General features: G+C 37.5%; 1 protein-coding gene across 1 annotated transcript in view; it reads right to left on the bottom strand.

Moving 5' to 3' along the window:
• Positions 1–1335: 1335 nt before the first annotated feature.
• Positions 1336–20179, bottom strand: part of LOC103098328 (mucin-2-like) — a 64375-nt gene continuing 45531 nt past the window's right edge. The window contains exon 6 of the mRNA XM_056820616.1: positions 1336–2521. Coding sequence (XP_056676594.1) covers positions 2409–2521 — 113 coding nt within the window. The 3' untranslated portion in view covers positions 1336–2408. The remainder of the gene's footprint in view (positions 2522–20179) is intronic.

The following is a 20179-nucleotide window of genomic DNA, read 5'->3' on the forward strand; positions in this document are numbered from 1 at the left end:
ACCCCCTCTCCTCTCTCTGAGCCAACCCATTATATCTGCAGTCTCCCCTGTACCCCACTTTGTGGGAAAGAGGGGATATATCTCCTCTCTTTCCTCCCTCCCTCCATACCGAAAGTCCAAGCTTCCCTTGGGCACAAAACTTCCTCTTTTATTTTTTTTAAGACAGTAGGTGCACTAGAACATATTGAACTCTCTAAGATGACTACCACTTCTGTATTATCCACTTGCACTGCTACAGTGACTTTATCTACTCGCTGACATCCCGCTCTAAGTCTAGTAAATTCTACCCTGAGCTATTGTAATTCCCTCTCCAATTTGCCATTCCTCTTTTTGAAGACTGCAGCAATCATTACTCCTTTTAAAAACAACATCAGAATCTTGGCCAGAAAGCATACAACAAATATATTGAGACAAAGCCCAAGGTCATAAGAGATTGCCCACTTTACAGATATTTCTTTTTTAATTGAAAATTTTTATTTAATTAATTTAGAATATTTTTCCATGGTTACATGATTTGTGTTCTATCCCTCCCCTCCCCACCTTGTAATCAGAGCACACTTCCACTGGGTCTTACTTGTGTCATTGATCAAGACTTATTTCCATAATATTGATAATTGCACTGCAGTGATCATTTAGAGTCTATATCCCCAATCATATCCCCATCAAACCATGCAATCAAGCAGTTGCTTTTCTTCTTACAGACATTTCTAAACCAGACTGCTATAATTGACAGTCCACCCACTCATAAATCACTTGAGGCATCTGAAAAATCAAAAAAGTTGGTAACAGGGATAGCTGCCATAAGATATTCCACAAATTGGCCCCTTAAACTGGCTTCAAGGCTTGATAAAGAAAAAAGTGTCCTCTTTTCTCTGACTGCTCAAGAAGACAGTAGAATGTTCAGTGGAATTCCACTCCACTCATCCCCTCCCTCTGGGTGCTGATAGAATCCTGTGAGGCCTGCTGCCAAGCTGTCTGCTACTGACAGCCTGAGAATTCTAAGGGACCACAGATCAGGCCAAATGGCATTTGGTAAGCAAACAGGGCACAACAGGTTCAAAAACATCCTTTAGGCTCAGCTAACTGAAGAAATAAAGACAGGAAGAAGATTTGTATTTAGATGGTTTACCTCAGCCACTAAACTTATAGTGAAGTACAGGGATGCTTGGGCCAGCACACACCACTGTCTTAGCGAGGATTTATAAGAACATTTATTAGTATCAAAATGTTAAAGATATCAAATAAGTAAATCTCTTATTTAGGGTTTATCTAGCTAAGGGTTAGCCAAACTATGAGGTCCTCAATGACTAGCCTTCTGATCTTGTAAACCCTAGGCCTAAAGCTCTCCTTACCAGCTAACTAATCCAAAAAACACTAGTCTGTCACTAAGAACACTTATTTCCTAAAATATATAAAACCTTGCCTCTACACAGTGACACCTGGTAAACCCAAAGATGTCAGGGCCTACCAACTGGCTTGGCAGTGAGGTGAAACCTCAAAATGCCTGCACACCCAAAGTCTGCATCCTCCTACTGCCTCTTCCTTGAAGTATTCCTACTCAGAGTTGATGATATCAATAGTAAGGAACCAGAAAACCTTTGGAGGTAGTCAGGATCCCTTTCAGACCAGAGACAGCCTAGGAAAGGTTCACAAAGTCCTCAAAACCAGCTCAAGGACTTTGTTGTCACTAGAAGGGTCTTTTCTAGCAATCAGTAATGTTCTTTCCTACAAAATATTGAATCATGAGGACAAACCAAGGTCAAATCCTTCCAGCTCAGATGAGACACACAGCACAAACCCCAAAGCAGTCTGGACCAGGTCCATACCCCAAATCCAACTGACTTCCAGTACCCCCAGTGTCCTCAACAGCCAGCCAAAGAATTTCCCCTAGATGCCCCATGTTCCAGATTCTTGGTTATTATCTGTCACTCTTGCATGAGACCTAAAGATTTGCCAGATTACTGTGCAAACTTATTTATATATCAGTACTTAATTACCTTGTTTCTGATTCTAACACTACACCCCCCCCCAGTTAGCTGTCATCTGGGCAAGACACTGCCTCAAAACCTTATGAACTGTGGCCCTGATAGACTGGCTGATGTGACCAGACTGCAGATGTTTACTAATCAAGCTTTATGCCTTGAAATAAGCAAGGGACAGGTTTTTGATTCTGTAAGTTCTCCAAAGGAAAAGAGTGTTTTAACAGAGAACACATGAAAACTCAAAGAAATGGTCCAAATAAAGCACCAGAGAGGATTGAAATTTATTGACAAGAATTATGTCCTAAGTATATGAGAGGAAGGAAAAGCAGTACAAATCATCATGGTGAAACTGAGAGCCCATAAAAGAGGAAAATGATAACCTGGGAAAAAAGAGTTTATCACAGAGTGAAAGCAAAAGGAAGGCTTCTACTGACCTGAAGTCACTGTGGACTCTGAAGAGTCATCGGATGGGGCAATGGTATCATCAGGCAAATAGGTGTCAAAAATGTTCATACTGGAAGCCAGACTTGTGCTTAATTCTGTGGGAAAGGGAAGTCAGACAAAAAAGTCAATCAAATAACATTTATTAACATTTATTGACTTAATGAGTACCCTCATGAGGAAGGCAAAGTACAAAAATTGTTTAGAAAGATAGCTGTCCTTTCCAGACTCAAAATACCCTGCCCATGTCTTCTTTCACACCTTTCCTTCCTTATATTGGCTCCACAGGTCTCACTTTCTCAAAGTCAGTCAAAATGGCTTAAATACATTGCCCAGAATAATCACAGTCAATTTGGGCCAATAGGAAAGGAGGAGTGGAGAAGGAGAAAATATAAGACTAAAAGTAAGGAGGGGAAGAAGCTATTTTCAGTGCCAAATGACACCCTCCCAGACACTTTGAGAGAGAACTGGAGTGACCAAGACAGAATATCATAAAAGCCCTGAAGTCAAGTCTGCCAAATGAGACTATGAAAGGAGAGAGTCAGGAGTGATTCCCATGGACTATGTAAACCTTAAAATTTCTTGGACTTATAAATGTTGGAAATTTTACCATTGGGAAATTTCATACTTGAAAAATTTCCTACTGATAGTCTATTGGAATGTGAATCCCCCTTGGCATGGGAGGGTCCTTCTCCTCCCTACTTAAGATTACTTTAGGACAGAAACCTTTTACTGAACAATGGAAAGGGCTTTGACCTATGCTTAGGCATAGAACAGGAAGTTCTTTGAGTCATGATTGATTTTAGAATTGATACAATAGAGATATTTGGAATGACAGAACCAGGTCTTGGAACTTACAATCTCCATCCTACTCAGTCCTAACAGGATTTAGGAAGGGCTGCAGCATAGATCAAAATTTAATTATTTGAGAATATGACCTTCAACAGACATGTGCAAAGGGGCAGACCTCTGGGTGGTCCTGGGTTAAGCTAGAGCCACCATTGGCACAGGGAAGACATGGACAGTGATTGGTAGATGTGAGAACTGAGGGGAGGGGAACTGAGATGGTTTCCTTATAGATAGCAGGGTCTGAGAACTGAGAGGTGGTTCAAGAGGTTTTGCTCTGAGAAGTGGTGCTCTGAGAAGCTTGCTCTGAAGGAGGCTGGAGGTGGAGGCCCCTGAGACTGTTTCTCCATTTTGGTGACATGAGTGATGGGGACCGATCTCTTTTCTTTGCCTCAGCTATCTAAGGGCTTGGGCCTTTTGGCCCAGCCTAAACAGAGGGGGTATTTAAGCCCTATTCCCTTCCCTTCTCTCTCTCTCTCTCTCTCTCTCTCTCTCTCTCTCTCTCTACTCTCTCTCTCTCTCTCTCTCTCTCTCTCTCTCTCTCTCTCTCTCTCTCTCTCTCTCTCTCTCTCTCTCTCTCTCTCTCTCTCTCTCTCTCTCTTTCTCTCTCTCTCTAATACCTTTCTTCCTCCTGTTTGTAATTAAACTCCATATAAGGTTGACTGCTGACTTGAGTTTTCATTAAGGAATTACATAGCTGAATTCCTTGGCGACCTTAAATTAATATATATCAGTCTTTTCAAGTGATTTCCTTCTCACAGTTGATACAGTTGAATATCTGAAGATAGTAGGAGGAAAAATTTGTGGTCTGAAGTCTCTTTATTTTTCAAAATGTTAGAATGAAATAGAAGAAGAATGTTGTTAAAAGTTTTAACCACAGGGACCAGAGTTCACTGGAAAAAGATTACAGTTTGTTTTTCTAAGAAGCCTTCTTCAGTATATGCTCTTTATAGGCTTTGTAGTAAGACTCTTAATATTTAAATTGTCCCTTCTAACAGCAAACTTGGCTTAAAGACACAGCTGCTAGAACACGTGAGAATAAAAAACTTCTTCTCTCTTCTCTTTTCTCCTTAAGTTAAATTGGAATCAGCAGTTTTTCTTTTTCTTCCCTTTAATCTTAAGGGACAGCTGGGTAGCTCAGTGGATTGAGAGCCAGACCTAGAGACAGAAGGTACTGGGTTCAAATCGGATCTCAGATACTTCTCAGCTGTGTGACTCTGATAGTTAGATAGAAAACAGCTCTTTTAAATCATAGCAACAGGACCCTAAAGTCATGGCTGGAAGGGCTGTTTCTAAATATCCTTTCCCTTAAGGAACAACTTCCTAGATTAGAAAAAAAAACCCTGTGGAAAGTTTGTTGCTTTGTCCTGCTCCCCACATGTTTTGTGAAGACTGTTAGAGAAATAATTACAAATTATATATATAAAAATGAGTACTACATTCTTTAACATTTATATGGCAGCTGAAGAATTAGGGGCATTGAGAAATGCAGGATACTTCCAAATTTTTATATTAATAGGTACTGTCATTTTTGTACTCCTCAATACTATATTTAGAGATGCTAAAATAAAAAATATTGAGGATAAAATAGAAAAAATTGAGGATAAAATGCAAGCCCAATTAGAAGATAGAAAATGTTTCTTACAGAATCAATTGGCAAACACCCACTCTACCAGAAACAGACCTGTTTCTGAACCTTTGAATGAGGAAATTTCCTTCCCTGAAATAGAGATGGAAAACACCTTCCCTATAGCCCAGTTAACAGACTGCTTCTCTCGTGCAGTGCAAATCTTGACTGAATTTAATCCCCAAAACCCTTCCCCTGCAATCTCAGTTTCTCATGTTCCTTCTCCTACAGAAAAACAAATTCCAACACAAAGGAGATCTTGTCCTCCTAGAGAAACCTGTCCTTGTCAAACTGACCCACAGGTACAAAATTCAACTAGAGGCCTGTTTCCTCTAAGAGAAGTACCTGAAATAGGACGCAATGGGGATGTGGTGACTTTAAGACATAGGATACTGTTTACTCCCCAAGAAATAAATGAATTTACACAAAATATCCCCACATATGAACAAGATCCTTTCCTAGTAGCAAAAAAGATGGGAGACATATTTTTTCAGTATAACCATCTTACAAGGACATTGAGAACTTGCTTTGGCTTTTTTAAGTGAACGTGAAAAAAATAAAATAATTGCTCATGTCAACAAAACCCGAGGGCGTAATGCAGCACATTGGCCAGCTCAGGATCCTGAATGGGACTATAACAATCCTGAGGATTATCTACAACTATACCTTTGTAGAGAGGCCATCCTCACGGCAATGAAGGAATGTGCAGACAGTACAGATAAGTGGATGGAACTGGAAAAAATTAAGCAAAAGGAAGAAGAAACACCCTCCAGATTTACGGATAGTATAATCGAGTTTGGGGACAGATACTTAGATTGGGACCTAACTAAAGAGAGTAGCTAAAGACAAGTTAGAAGGATCTTTGTAAATAACTCTTGCAAAGCAATTAAGAATTATTTTAGAACACAATGCCCAAGATGGTCAGATATGGACCTTGAAGAATTGCGAAAAACAGCTATATATGTTTTAAAGGGAAACAAAGAAAAGGAGGAAGAAAATAATGATGACATGGAGGAAATGAATAAAAAAATGAGATATTTAATAGATAGGATGACTAAATTAGAAAGTGGGCATGATAATGAACCAACGACAATTGCCCCTCTCCAGAAATCCAATTATCAATCCATTGACTTGAAACTTCTGTGAGAAGAAGGGCCACAAAATGATGGAATTTAGAACCTTTCTTAAGATGATTGGAAGGAATACACAGTTTAATAATAGCTTTAGAAATAATAACTATAGAAATGATGATAATGGTTATAGAAACCAGAATTCTAGAAATTATAATAATGACTATGGAAATAACTATAATGAATATAGAAATAAGAACTTTAGAAACCAGAATTATAGAAATAGAAATTGGGAAAATAATGACAATACTCCAAATGAAGAAAATGATAATACCCAACAACAAAATATAAGAAATGGAGCTGGTCCAAAACATGCTCGAGGTGCTAATGAACCTCTGAGAGGTGCACTTCAGGAGGGTGCACAAGGAACTTCCTAATATAATGAAGATGATTCTTCTTAGATTGTATTGATTTTGTTAATATTAATTAACCTTTTTTAGTTTTTTTTTTCTCCTCTCCAAATAGTGGGAAAGAATGAACAAAGAACTTAAGACTATGATTGGCAAATTATGCACTGAGACCCACTTAAAATGGCCTGAAATTCTCCCTCTGGCCCTATTTTATCTTAGAAGCAGGCCTAGAGGAGACTTACACATTTCACCATTTGAGATGCTTTTTGGACATCCGCCTATACAGGCTAAGCCTTTCTCCCCGGCTTATACATCGCTATTAGGGGGAGATATTATTATTGCTTCCTATATACAGGAGTTACAGCACAAACTACGTGAACTTCATGAATCCAGAGGTGCAGTACAAGCCGGACCATTAGACTTTTCTCTGCATGACCTGAACCCAGGAGATAAAGTTTATATCAAGAATTTCAAGCGAACTGGAGCAACTCAACCTTCATGGGAAGGACCATTCCAAATATTATTAACTACTCCAACATCTATAAAGATTGGAGAAAGAGACTCTTGAATTCACTGCTCACATGTGAAAAAAGCATCTTCTGCTGAGACTGATTGACTCTATCCTATCATATGAATTGTGACTCTATCTTATCATATGAATTGGAGATAATAATCCATAGACAAATGGATGATGTTTTTTCAAGAACACATTGAATTACTGATTTTTTTCTTATTTTTCTTATTTCTTTTCTTTTATTTTTTGATCAGAATATTTGAATTTTTTCTCATTTTTTGTACTGAAGGTACACATAATTAATATTAATATTATTTTTTTCCTGCAGTAATACAAGTTAATATATATATATATATATATATATATACTCTTGCTATAATATCAATATTTGCCTAAAAGCTTTAAACTATGGGAACCTGCCATTTATTGATAAAATATTATAGGACTGTGATTAATGCTTGTGTCTGATTCCAGGAAAAGGGATAAAAACGAGGAGCCCAGACTAAACCTGAATAGTGCCAATAGAGCACACAAGAAATATTAAAGTGAGACTCGAGGTTGCAACGCTTAACTTATGTTTAAGTCGTAGGACTTCCTTGTATCTACACTCTTTGTGAAGTACTCAAACAAGTACAAAGCTTGACTATCATACTGGCTCCCTATATGCCTGAAAAAAAATCAGACAAGGGAATGACATTTCCCCATCAAAATAGAATTCTAATTCTTTTCTTCTTATATTATGGCAACTTCCTGTAGTCTTGGCTACAAATGGCTAAGTGAAATATTACTGCATCCTGTCCTACATACTTGTGGGATAGAAATTACTTTAAACTGGACCTATACAAGACCTATTTTGAATTTTTCTTATGTTTTTGATTATTTTTCTATTCTTTTGATAATTGACATATACACCCCCATAACTGAACATTGCATTCTGAGCTAAACTTGATATATTTTTTAATACTTACTTCAGGGGGGGATTGTATTTTAATTTAAAATCTAGGAATTTTTTTTTTTATTTTTGAACTTTTTTTGTTTCAGATTGTATTTTTATAAAAATCCAAGAATTTTGTTTAAGATTTTACTGTTATAAAAAAAATCAACGATTTGATTTTGTTCGAGAAGAGATCTTCAGGAAAGAAGCTTGAAACTTTTATATCCAGAGAATGAACTGTTGCAGAAAGATGCCGAAAACCTACACTTCATCAAGAAGATCAAGAATGAACTTTGGATGTGATTGATTGCACTGAACTTTTGATTGAACATTTATTGTAATTGTACACATTTATGCCAAAAGGGACTGCCCCTAATTTGGCTTTCTGTCAATGCGCCTAGCAAAACATTGGTTTTGCTCTCTTTTCTTTTCTATTTCCTCTCTCACTATTCTAATTTCTCTCAGAAAATTGAATATTGTGTATATCTATAGTTAGAAGTGCATTTAGAACTACAAATTGATTATGTTAAATGATCAATGGGGAGACTAGGCTCCCAATGATCATCAGGGGGGATTGTAAACCTTAAAATTTCTTAGACTTATAAATGTTGGAAATTTCACCATTGGGAAATTTCACCATTGAGAAATTTCATACTGATAGTGGGAACTCTATTGGAATGTCAATCCCATTGACAAGGGAGGTTCTTCCTCCTCCCTTCTTAAGATTACTTTAGGACAGAAACCTTTTGCTGAACAATGGAAAGGGCTGCAGCATAGATCAAAATTTAATTATTGCAATCTCCACCCTACACAGGGTAACAGGATTTAGGAAGGGCTGCAGCATAGATCAAAATTTAATTATTCCAATCTCCACCCTACTCAGGGTAACAGGATTTAGGAAGGGCTATAGCAAAGGATCAAGATTTAATTATTTGAGAATATGACCTTTAACAGACATGTGCAAAGGGGCAGACCTCTGGGCGGTCCTGGGTTAAGCTAGAGCCACCATTGGCACAGGGAAGACATGGACAGTGATTGGTAGATGTGAGAACTGAGGGGAGGGAACGTGGATGGTTTCCTTAAAGATAGCTGGGTCCAAGGACTAGGGGGTTGGTTGGAGGGATTGTGCTCTGAGAAGCTTGCTCTGAAGGAAGTTGGAGGTGGAGGCCCCTGAGACTGTTTCTCCATTTTGGTCATGTGAGTGATAGGGACTGATCTCTTTTCTTTGCCTCAGCTATCTAAGGGCTTGGGCCTTTTGGCCCAGCCTAAAGAGAAGGGGTATTTAAGCCCTATTCCCTTCTCTCCCCTTTCTCTCTCCCTCTCTATCTCTAATACCTTTCTTCCTCCTGTTTGTAATTAAACTCCATAAAAGGTTGACTGCTGACTTGAGTTTTCATTAAGGAATTACATAGATGAAATCCTTGGCGACCTTAAATTAATATATGTCAGTCTTTTAAAGTGATTTCCTTGTCACAACACCCCCATAACTGAACATTGCATTCTGAGCTAAATTTGATATTTTTTTAATACTTACTTCAGGGGGGGATTGTATTTTAATTTAAAATCTGAGAATTTTTTTTTATTTTTGAATTTTTTTGTTTGAGATTGTATTTTTATAAAAATCAAAGAATTTTGAATTTTGTTTAAGATTTTACTGTTATAAAAAATCAAAGATTTTGATTCTGTTAAAGACATGATCTTCAAGAAAGAAGCTTGAAACTTTTATATCCTGAGAATGAACTGTTGCACAAAGATGCCGAAAACCTACACTTCATCAAGAAGATCAAGAATGAACTTTGGATATGATTTGATTGGACTGAACTTTTGATTGAACATTTATTGTAATTGTACACATTTATACCAAAAGGGACTGCCCCTAATTTGGCTTTCTGTCAATGCGCCTAGCAAAAACATTGGTTTTGCTTTCTTTTCTTTTCTATTTCCTCTCTCACTAATCTAATTTCTCTCAGAAAATTGAATATTGTGTATATCTATAGTTAGAAGTGCATTTAGAACTACAAAATGATTATGTTAAATGATCAATGGGGAGACTAGTCTCCCAATGATCATCAGGGGGAATTGTAAACATTAAAATTTCTTAGACTTATATATGTTGGAAATTTCACCATTGGGAAATTTCACACTTGAAAAATTTCCTACTGATAGTCTATTGGAATGTGAATCCCCCTTGGCATGGGAGGGTCCTTCTCCTCCCTACTTAAGATTACTTTAGTACAGAAACCTTTTGCTGAACAATGGAAAGGGCTTTGACCTATACTTAAACATAGAACAGGAAGTTCTTTGAGTCATGATTGATTTTAGAATTGATACAATAGCGATACTTGGAATGGCAGAACCAGGTCTTAGAACTTACAATCTCCACCCTACTCAGTCCTAACAGGATTTAGGAAGGGCTGCAGCACAGATCAAAATTTAATTATTTGAGAATATGACCTTCAACAGACATGTGCAAAGGGGCAGACATCTGGGCGGTCCTGGGTTAAGCTAGAGCCACCATTGGCACAGGGAAGACATGGACAGTGATTGGTAGATGTGAGAACTGAGGGGAGGGGAACTGAGATGGTTTCCTTAAAGATAGCAGGGTCTGAGGACTGAGAGGTAGTTCAAGAGGTTTTGCTCTGAGAAAGGTAGGGCTCTGAGAAGCTTGCTCTGAAGGAGGCTGGAGGTGGAGGCCCCTGAGACTGTTTCTCCATTTTGGTGACATGAGTGATGGGGACTGATCTCTTTTCTTTGCCTCATCTATCTAAGGGCTTGGGCCTTTTGGCCCAGCCTAAACAGAGGGGGTATTTAAGCCCTATTCCCTTCCTCTCTCTCTCTCTCTCTCTCTCTCTCTCTCTCTCTCTCTCTCTCTCTCTCTCTCTCTCTCTCTCTCTAATACTTTTCTTCCTCCTGTTTGTAATTAAAAACTCCATAAAAGGTTGACTGCTGACTTGAGTTTTCATTAAGGAATTACATAGCTGAATTCCTTCGTGACCTTAAATTAATATATATCAGTCTTTTAAAGTGATTTCCTTGTCACAACTAACAAGATCCAAAGAAGGAAAATTAGGAGTTGATACTTCCTGGTGAATCCACTGGAGGTGGTTGGAGCAAGACCCCTCTGAAATGTGCTCTTACACTCTTCTTGGCTCCACAGATCACCTCCTCAAATCCTCTTTCTCTGGATGACCCTTGGAAGACTAGCAAATGTCATCTACTGACAAATGTTCACTATCCTCAAATAACCTCCTAGACAAGCAACAGATAAACTGTTGCTTTTCATATATCTTCCAAAGGAAAAAAAAAAGGCCATCTTTTTTCAATCAAGATGAAATGGGTATTAAGGAGAAAGCTTCAAAGGGAGATACTGAGGAAGAAAGAACAAAAATGTTCCCAGAAATGGAAATTCAGGTGCAAATCACCAAAACCCAAAAATAGCACTGTAAATATCTATGAGATGGAAAACTCTCAGAAAGAGGAAACAAACTGGGTTCCATGTACATTTGTCTAGCACAGGAAGTAGAGATATTGACTCTTACAGACCTGAAGCACTAGCACTGGTAATAGGCACCAGGAACTCACTGGCTGGAGATATGGTATCTTCATGTCAGGTTACATCTGCCAGTGCCAATGCTGAGACCTAAGCTCTTGCCTATACATATGAAAAGAGAAATCTGACAATCCTTCATTCAGCACACACTTATTGAGAATTACTGTACACCAGGCAGAGCCCATTCAGATAAGGAGCAACATAAAAAGACCTAAAGCCTCCAAGAGGTCCATACAGAAAATCTGAGTATCTTTGCTCAATCTGTCCCTTTTCTTAACTACCCCAAGGCAATTGCCACAGCCCAATTTTAACTCCTATGTAAAGCCTTTGACCAAAATGAGGAAAGGAACGGTCATTTCAATCCCAAGGTTGACAAGACTACACTGAAGAAGAGTGTGAGAAACTAAAATGACCATTAGTCTCCAAGATTCTCTAGGGGAGGATCTACCAGAGAATGGAATGTCTTCATTTTAAATATATATGGTTTCTTCCTACCTCAAAGCAGAAAGTAATCAACCTCCCTAACTCAAACATGACCCTGATCATCCAGAGAAGAACAAATGTTCATGAAGGACCACAGCCTGAACCAAAGACTGTATCTGTCACTTTTCCTTTCCTTAGCAAACTATCACATCGTGAACCCATGGTAGAGTGGAAGAGATGAAAAGAGGTAAAGGATAAGGTAAAAGTTAAAGGGACCTTAGTGCAAGGTAGGCCAGCTGAGCTGAATGAATTCCTTCAATATGGGCCTTCATTGTGATGGCAGAAGCAATTGTATGTGTTCTCATTGAAATGAGAACTTTGCTAATTTAGACTGAGTCTGATGAAGACAGTAAATGCTGGGTTCGTGCCTTCCCCTGAATAAGAGATCCTTGTATGGAAGAAGTCCCTTGGATTAGTTTCAGGATGTCTGGTAGTGTTAGGTTCCTACCCTGTTGTTGTGGCATCACTAGGGGTGCCCATGGGGGAAAAGGAAAGAAAAGTTTCTTTTGGGTTGATGTTTGAGGAAGGATTGGAGTCTAGAATACCCTTAGACTCAACTGATGTGGAATGATATGTTTAGATAGTGACCATAGACTCTCTTGAAGAAGCTTCAATAGTTCTGGGGATTGGGTGGTTCTTAAAGAAAAGAAAGGATTGTTTGGGGTGTCTCTGGACATTGTTTCTTTCTAGCAGAATTTGTAGTGGGGGTTGGTGGACTGAGCAAAGAGCATTGTGAAATGTAAAATGGATAATTTTGAGTACATTAATTTGAAAATATTTGTACAAATAAAATAAATTCTGCCAAGATTAGAAGGAAAGCAGAAATTTGGAAAGACATTTTTATACACTCAAATCTCAAATATATAGAAAGCTTTGTTGTGTTTATTAGAAAAACAGACACCCCCCCCAATTGATAAATGGCCCAAAGATATAAACAGACAAATTTTGGATGGAGAAATCAAAGCCATATATAGTTATATGGAAAGAAATGCTCCAAGTCACTAGTGATTGGAGAAATGCAAACTTCTGAGACATCCATTCATACCCATATCTGATTGGCTAAACTTACCAAAGGGCAGCTATTAGAGTGGATGTGGAAAAATGAGAACACAAATACACTGTTGCTTGAGCTGTAAAACAACCAATCCAACCATTGTGAAGAGTTATTCAGAACTATACCTACAGAGATGTAAAATTGTATAGACTCAGGAAACCCATAGCTGTGTCAGTTTTCAAAGAAGATCAGAAGAAAGGGAAATGAACTCATATTTTCTAAAATATTTATAGTAGCTCAAACTGTGGTGGCAAAGAATTGGAAATTGAAGAGATGCCCTGGTAACTGGTAATGGGCTGTACCAATTGTGGTACATGATTGTGATTGAACACTACTATGCTGTAAGATATGATGAGCTGGAAAATTTCTAAGGAACTTGGAAAGAACTACACAAGCTAATGAACAGTAAAATGAGTAGAACCAAGTGAACACTATACACAATGACAGAATTAATACTAGAAGAATAAATTGTGATTGTTATCTCCAGAGTGTAAACTGAAAGGTGAAAACATTAAAGATTTAAATTGTATGAACATACTTGGTCTTCCATATAATACGTTCTGTGATGCAGATAGGGTGGGGAGGGGCTGGAATACTTGTGTTCAGAATTTATTCTTTATATGTGAAGAAAAGTAAATTAAACATAGCAAAGATTTGTAACTTCATTTATGTACAATCTTGTTCTTTGTGTATAGACATTTTTGCTTTATTTAGTTTTTTAAACTTTTGAATAAAAAAGGAAAAGCAATTGGCAATATCTTGCTTCTTCTATGTCTTCCAATGGAAAAGAGTCCAGATTTACAGTCCCAAAGTAATAAAATTGGAAAAGGCTTCAAAATAGATAAATCAAGGAAGATAGGATTAAAATATTGCAAGAAATAAAAAATCACAAAGTCTTTAGGATCCAAGAATTGTTCATGAAATCTAGACCTTTCAAAAAATTTAAAAAAAGGAAAGAGAAACCAAGCATGCAGGAAGGTTTTTCCAGTATAGGGGGGACAGGAGAAACTTTTCCTAACTTAAAACATTGACAGTAGTGGTGACAGTAGTGGTGGTCACTAAGACTGGTTGGCTGGTAATTTGGTACCTTCATGTGAGGTTAAGCCTGTAAGGGGGAGTGCCAGATGCTTGCAAAAAAGGGAATTTGTCAATCTATCCAACAGTATACATTTACCTGAGTATTTTTCCTATATTCCAGGCAGGGAATCCTCTCAGATACAAAGTAGCATGAAAAGACCTATGGTTCCCCCATAGGTTCATGCATAATTCCTGTGTGTTTGGTTATGTCTTCCCTTCTTTAAAGCACACCTCCAAGATTACCCTCATTTCACAGGCCAATTCTACATCACACCACAATCATTTGACCAGAATGAGAAAATGCAATTTCTGCCCAAAAGAGAGGGTTTTTAAAGCCAAGGAAACCACAAAGCTACCCTCATGACCAGTGCGGGGAACTAGAGTGCTCAACAGAGGTCAGGGATCTTGAGTAGATGGACATAGAGGGCCTGAGGGGGAACTATCAAGGAAGGGAATGGCTTCCTGTTAAAGACAAAGGGATTCTTCAAATCTCAAGACACAAATGAATCAAATTCCCTCACTCAAATTTGACCCTCCAGAAAAGAAAGAGGAGTTCCCAAGTGCTTGTTAATGGGGCTGAAATGGAAGCATCAGGACCTGAAGCAGAGAGGAGGAAGGGATGTATGCTTGTGAGTATGGACCCAGAGGGGGAAGAGGCAGATGTCCTCTGTGTCTCCTTTCCAACTGAAGATGAGAACCTAATTTCCTTTGTTCTCCTATCTCCCTTGTTCTGCCTTTCCTCCTTTGTTCTGCTCTGAGCCAGTGTGGGTAAAAAATGTTGTTGGGGCCCCAGAGAATGGAGTCATCCCAGGATAAGAGTCCAGGATGTGGAGTAGTTTATCATCTGTCCTGTCTAGGTGTTTGGAAGCAGTTTCATGGATTCTTAAGGTCTTTCTTAAGTCCATCCCATGTTGAGAGCCCTTTGCCCATCTTGGGTCATTTATCACCATGCCCAGCTTCCTATGAGAAGGACTGGGTTGGAGACAGCATCTAACTGGTGGTTCCTTCCCTCCTTTCTCTGCTTTGAGCAAATTTGTGCAACTAAATACAGTTCTTTATCACTACAAATATGGCTCTCTGTCTCATTCAGTAAGATTATATAGCAAGGAGTGAAGGGCAAGGTAGGAGGCAAGCTAAACATCTCCACCTCACTCACACTATGCTGTCCCAGATTCAGAACCTAAACTCAAGACAACTTTCAGACCTTTAGATCCTGCCTGGGGCAAATAGTGGTCCTAGAAAACTTACACTCATTGAAATTTCAAGCCTGAGGAGACATCCAGAGTATCAGCCCAGGGAAATATGGGCTAAAGTGGGCTGATCTGTGTGGGTCCAGAGTGACCCAGGAGTTCAAGTCTGGGATTAGGATTCGGACATAGTTCACATTTTGAGGTGGCTGATAGTATTAAGCAAAACCCAGATCTTTTTTGCCTAAATCTCAAGCTGGAGCTCCAAGACAGAGCAATCAAGGGTGTGCCTGATTAGATGAAGTACAAAGTGAGACCAAAAACTTGAGCCTAAGCCTGGGGCTAGAACTTGATCAGCCTGCAAAAGCTTATAACCAAGCCTTAGGTAAGTCTTTAACCTATCAGCATATCAAGGGTCAACTGAATCATCAGGGGGAGAGGGCTTTTAGAGCTGTCAGCACTCAAGCCATCACATCATCCTCCAAGAAATGAAACTGGCAAAAACCCAGAAAATAAGCTGATAATATCTCATCAAGAAAGGACTGAAGCTTAAGAGGGTATCCAAACCTCCCAGAAAACAGCCTCCACATAGTTAGGTAGGAAAAATAAGCAAACCAACAAAAAAGCACCTAACTCTCAAGAGTTTTTATGGAGATGAAAAGCAAGGCACAGACATAGAAAGGGACAGTGAAAACAAACTAAACATTCCCAAAGTCCAAAAGAAAAATATGGACTGCATGCAGATTCTGAAATAGCTCAAAAAAGACTTCAAAAACAAATTAATAGAGACAAAAGAAAAGTGGGAAAGTGAAATGAAAGCAATGCAAGAAGGAATGAAAAAAGGAGATCCAAAAATTGCTGATGGAAATCAGGCCTTAAAAATTAGAATTCAGCATCTGGAAATGGATGACTTCATGAGAAATCAAGAAACAATACAGCAGAATCAAAGAATTAAAAAAAAAACAGAAAAACATGAAGTATCTTATTGTAAAAAAACAAACTGAATGACATAGAAAATAGGTCTAGGAGGGACAATTGGAGAATTATTAAACCATCTGAACTTCATAATCAAGAAAACACCTTGGATGTCACAGTACAAGAAATTACCAAAGAAAATTCCTGAGATATCCTCAGACACAAAAATAAAATTCAAATTCAAAAAATTCACAGATCACCTCTAGAAAGAAATTCTCAAATGACAATTTCCAAGAATGTAATAGATTCAAGAGCCATCAAGCCAAAAAGGAAATACTGTAAGCAGCCATAAAGAAACAATTCAAATACCATGAAACTGAAATCAGGATCACACAGGACCTAGCAGCTTCTACACTGAAGGATTGAGCGTTATGGAATAGGATATTCAGGAAGGCAAAAGATCTGGGTTTATAACTCAGAGTCACCTATCCATCAAAACTGAGTATATTCTTTCAGGGAGAAAATGGAAATTCAATAATATAGAAGATTTCCAAGCATTCCTGAGGAATAAGTCAGACTAAAACAAAAAATTTCATGTCCAAACATTTGACAGAAGAGAAGCACAAAATGGTAAATCAAAAAGAGAAAATTGAAGGGACTCATTAAGGTAAAAATATTTATATGTCTAGCTGGAAAGAGGATATCTGTAATTCTCAAAAAATATTCTTTGAGGTAGAGAATATGGAATAAACTTAGTTAGAAAGAGGGTGAGGAAGCAAACTGATTATGATGATATCATGTATATGTAAATGTGATGATATGAAATGATATGTATGTATGATGTGATATGTACAAAAAGCAGGGGGTGAAAGAGATGATTACACTGAGAGAAAAGGGAAGGGATTGAGAATGTGGAAATTATATGACATAAAGGAAAGGATCATAGTGAAAGGAAATAGAGCAGGATCTCAAGGGAATAAGATGGTGGGAAATAGAGTAATTAGAAAGCTGAATGTGAATGGGATGAACTCATTAATAAAACTATACTAAGGAAAACAGAATATTGATGAATATATTGATTAAATAAGGTATTTGATAAAGAGATCTCTGAGGGTACACGCAGATTGTGAGACCAGAACTTGCAAGAAAGAACACAGGAAAAGTGCTGTCAGTTGGTGATGTCCTCTCATTGGGTCTCTGACTGGGTCCCTCACTCACTGGGTTTCAGTTACTGAGCTTGTTTTCTCTGACTGCTGTTCAAGACAGACCTCTGACTTTACTCTTGGCTGGTGAAAGGGAAGAGAGACTTCTGAAACTCATTTGAAGAGGGTTTCTACTTTCCTCTTAAAGAGGAGTCCTATCTAAGAAGAAGATTGTAGATCTGCTTTGCTGCATAACAGTTTTGGAGAAGGAGAAAATTGAAGCTGTTTGTCCGGTACCTGCAGTTTCAGTAAACTGAACCTTAGGTGGCACCAAAATGCAAAAGTCAGCCAGCCAGCAACTGTGTTAAATGAAGCAATTTGCAGGGCAGCCTCATTAAGCAACATGTGGCTGAATTGTTTTAACATTGGATTTATTCCTGGACTCTTCTTAAGTCTACCATCCCTTTATATATCCAAGGGATGTTGGCATATGGATTTTTGATGACAGTTTTGACTCTTATGGTCCTTTAGGTTATATCCTATCTACCCTTTGGGATATTAATGCTAGTATCCATGGTTATGATGCTGAAAGTTCTCTTTTCCATCTTTAACTATTGAAAAGTCATGATTATCATGATTAAGACAAAACTAGAAAACAATGGGCTTAAACTAAGGGTTAATTATCTTGAGACCAAGGTGAATAGAATTAAAATGTAATATAAAGAGTTGGCTAAGACACAAGGGGCAATGGAATTAGAGAGGAATTGAGGCAACCAAAATTGGACAAGAAACTCAAGCATTAGAAAACAATCCAGCCCTTATGTTTCCACTTAGGGAGGTGCCAATGATAACCCCAGAGATTGGGATCCTCAATATAAGAGTTCACAAGAGATTTACCCAAGCATATTTAGAGTCTTTTAACTCATCATATCATCAATAACCTTAAACCAAGCTATGATGAAAAACCAATGGCCATGATAAAACAATTTAAGAAGATAGTAAAGTAATATGATCCAACCTACCTGGACTTTGACATGTTAATGGATGAATTGTTATCAAAAGGGGAAAGAGCACATAAATGATCATCCTTTCTTTTTATATCCAAAAAAATTCATCAGCAAGAATTAGAAAGAGAAATTCTATTAAAAATAACTCTAGATAATGTAAAATATTTGGAAATCCATCTACCAAGACAAACTCAAGAATTAAACAAAAACAACTAAAAAACTTATTCACAATTAAAACTAGATCTAAACAATTGAAAAAATATTAATTGTTCAAGGATAGGATAAGATAGTATAATAAAATGACTATTCCATCAAAACTAATTTACTTATTCAGTGCCATAGCTATCAATCTATCAAAAAATTTATAGAATTAGAAAAAAATTATAACAAAGTTCATTTGGAAGAACAAAAGATCAGGAATATGAAGGGAATGAATGAAAAAAAATGTGAAGGATGGAGTCCTACCACTACCAGATCTTAAACTGTATTATAAAGTGGTGATCATCAAATATGGTACTGCCTAAGAGATAGAAGGGGGATCAATGGAATAGACTTGGGGTAAAAGACCTCAGGAAGATAGTTTTTGATGAACCCAAAGATCCCAGCTTTTGAGACAAGAATACTCTATTTGATAAAAAAATGCGGGGAAATTGGAGAATAGTATAAGAAAGATTAGTGTGAAATCAATATCTCATAGCCTATACCAAGATAATTTCCAAAAGGAAGGAACTTATTAGTAAATTAGTTGAACACAGAATAGTATATCTGTTAGATCTATGGGAAAGTGAATTTAAGACCGAGCAAGAGATAGAGAACATTACAAAATATAAAATGAATAATTTTGATTAGTTTAAATTAAAAAGATTTTGTACAAATAAAACCAATTCAACCAAAATTAGAAGGGAAGCTATAAATTTTGGGAAAATTTTACAACAAAATTCTCTGACAAAGGTCTAATTTCTTAATGTTGTGAGGAGCTAAGTCAATTGTAAAAAAAACAAAAACAAAAACAAAACAACAAACAAGCTATTCCTCAATTGACAAATGGTCAAGTGACACAAATAGATTTTAGATAAAGAAACCAAAACTATCAATAAATACATGGAAAAGTGTTTAAAATTACACATAATTAGAGAAATGCAAATCAAAACAATAATGAGGTACCACATCATACCTAACAGATTGACCAACATGACAGTAAAGGAAAATAATAAATATTGGAGGGGATGTGGCAATATTGGGACATTAATGCACTGCTGGTAGAGTTGTGAATTGATCCAACCATTCTGGAAGGCAATTTGGAAGTATGCCCAAAGAGCATTAAAAAAGTGCATACCCTGTGATCCAGCAATACCACTACTAGAATTGTATCATAAAGAGATAATAATGAAAAAAAATATATTTTTGCTAAAGTATTCATAGTTGTGCTCTTTGTGGTGGCAAATAATTGGAAAATGGGGGGGGGATGTCCCTCAATTGGGTAATGGCTGAACAAATTGTGGTTTATGATGGTGATAGAATACTATGCTGTGCTGTAAGGAATGATGAAACAAAGGAATTCTATATCAAATGAAAGAACTCCAGGAATTGATGCAGAGTGAAGTGAGCAGAACCAAAAGAACATTATACACAGAAAGTGAAACATTGTGAAACAATCCAATATAATGGACTTTGCTATTACAAGACAATCCCAATTCCCCTCGACATCAAGAGAAAGAACTGTGGAAGTAGAAACCAGGAAGAAAAACAAATGACAATCATTTGTTTATATAGATATATGATTGGCGGTTTGTATTTCAAAAGAGTACTATATTGCAAGAATGAATAATATGGAAGTGGTATCAGTGATAACATCTATATAACCCAGTGGAAGTGCTTATTGGATTTGGGATGGGGGAAGGAAGAGGGGAAGGAAATAAAATGAAATATGTAAAGAGGTA

This window comes from Monodelphis domestica, chromosome 3, assembly GCF_027887165.1.
Source record: "Monodelphis domestica isolate mMonDom1 chromosome 3, mMonDom1.pri, whole genome shotgun sequence".
Classification (NCBI taxonomy): domain Eukaryota; kingdom Metazoa; phylum Chordata; class Mammalia; order Didelphimorphia; family Didelphidae; genus Monodelphis; species Monodelphis domestica.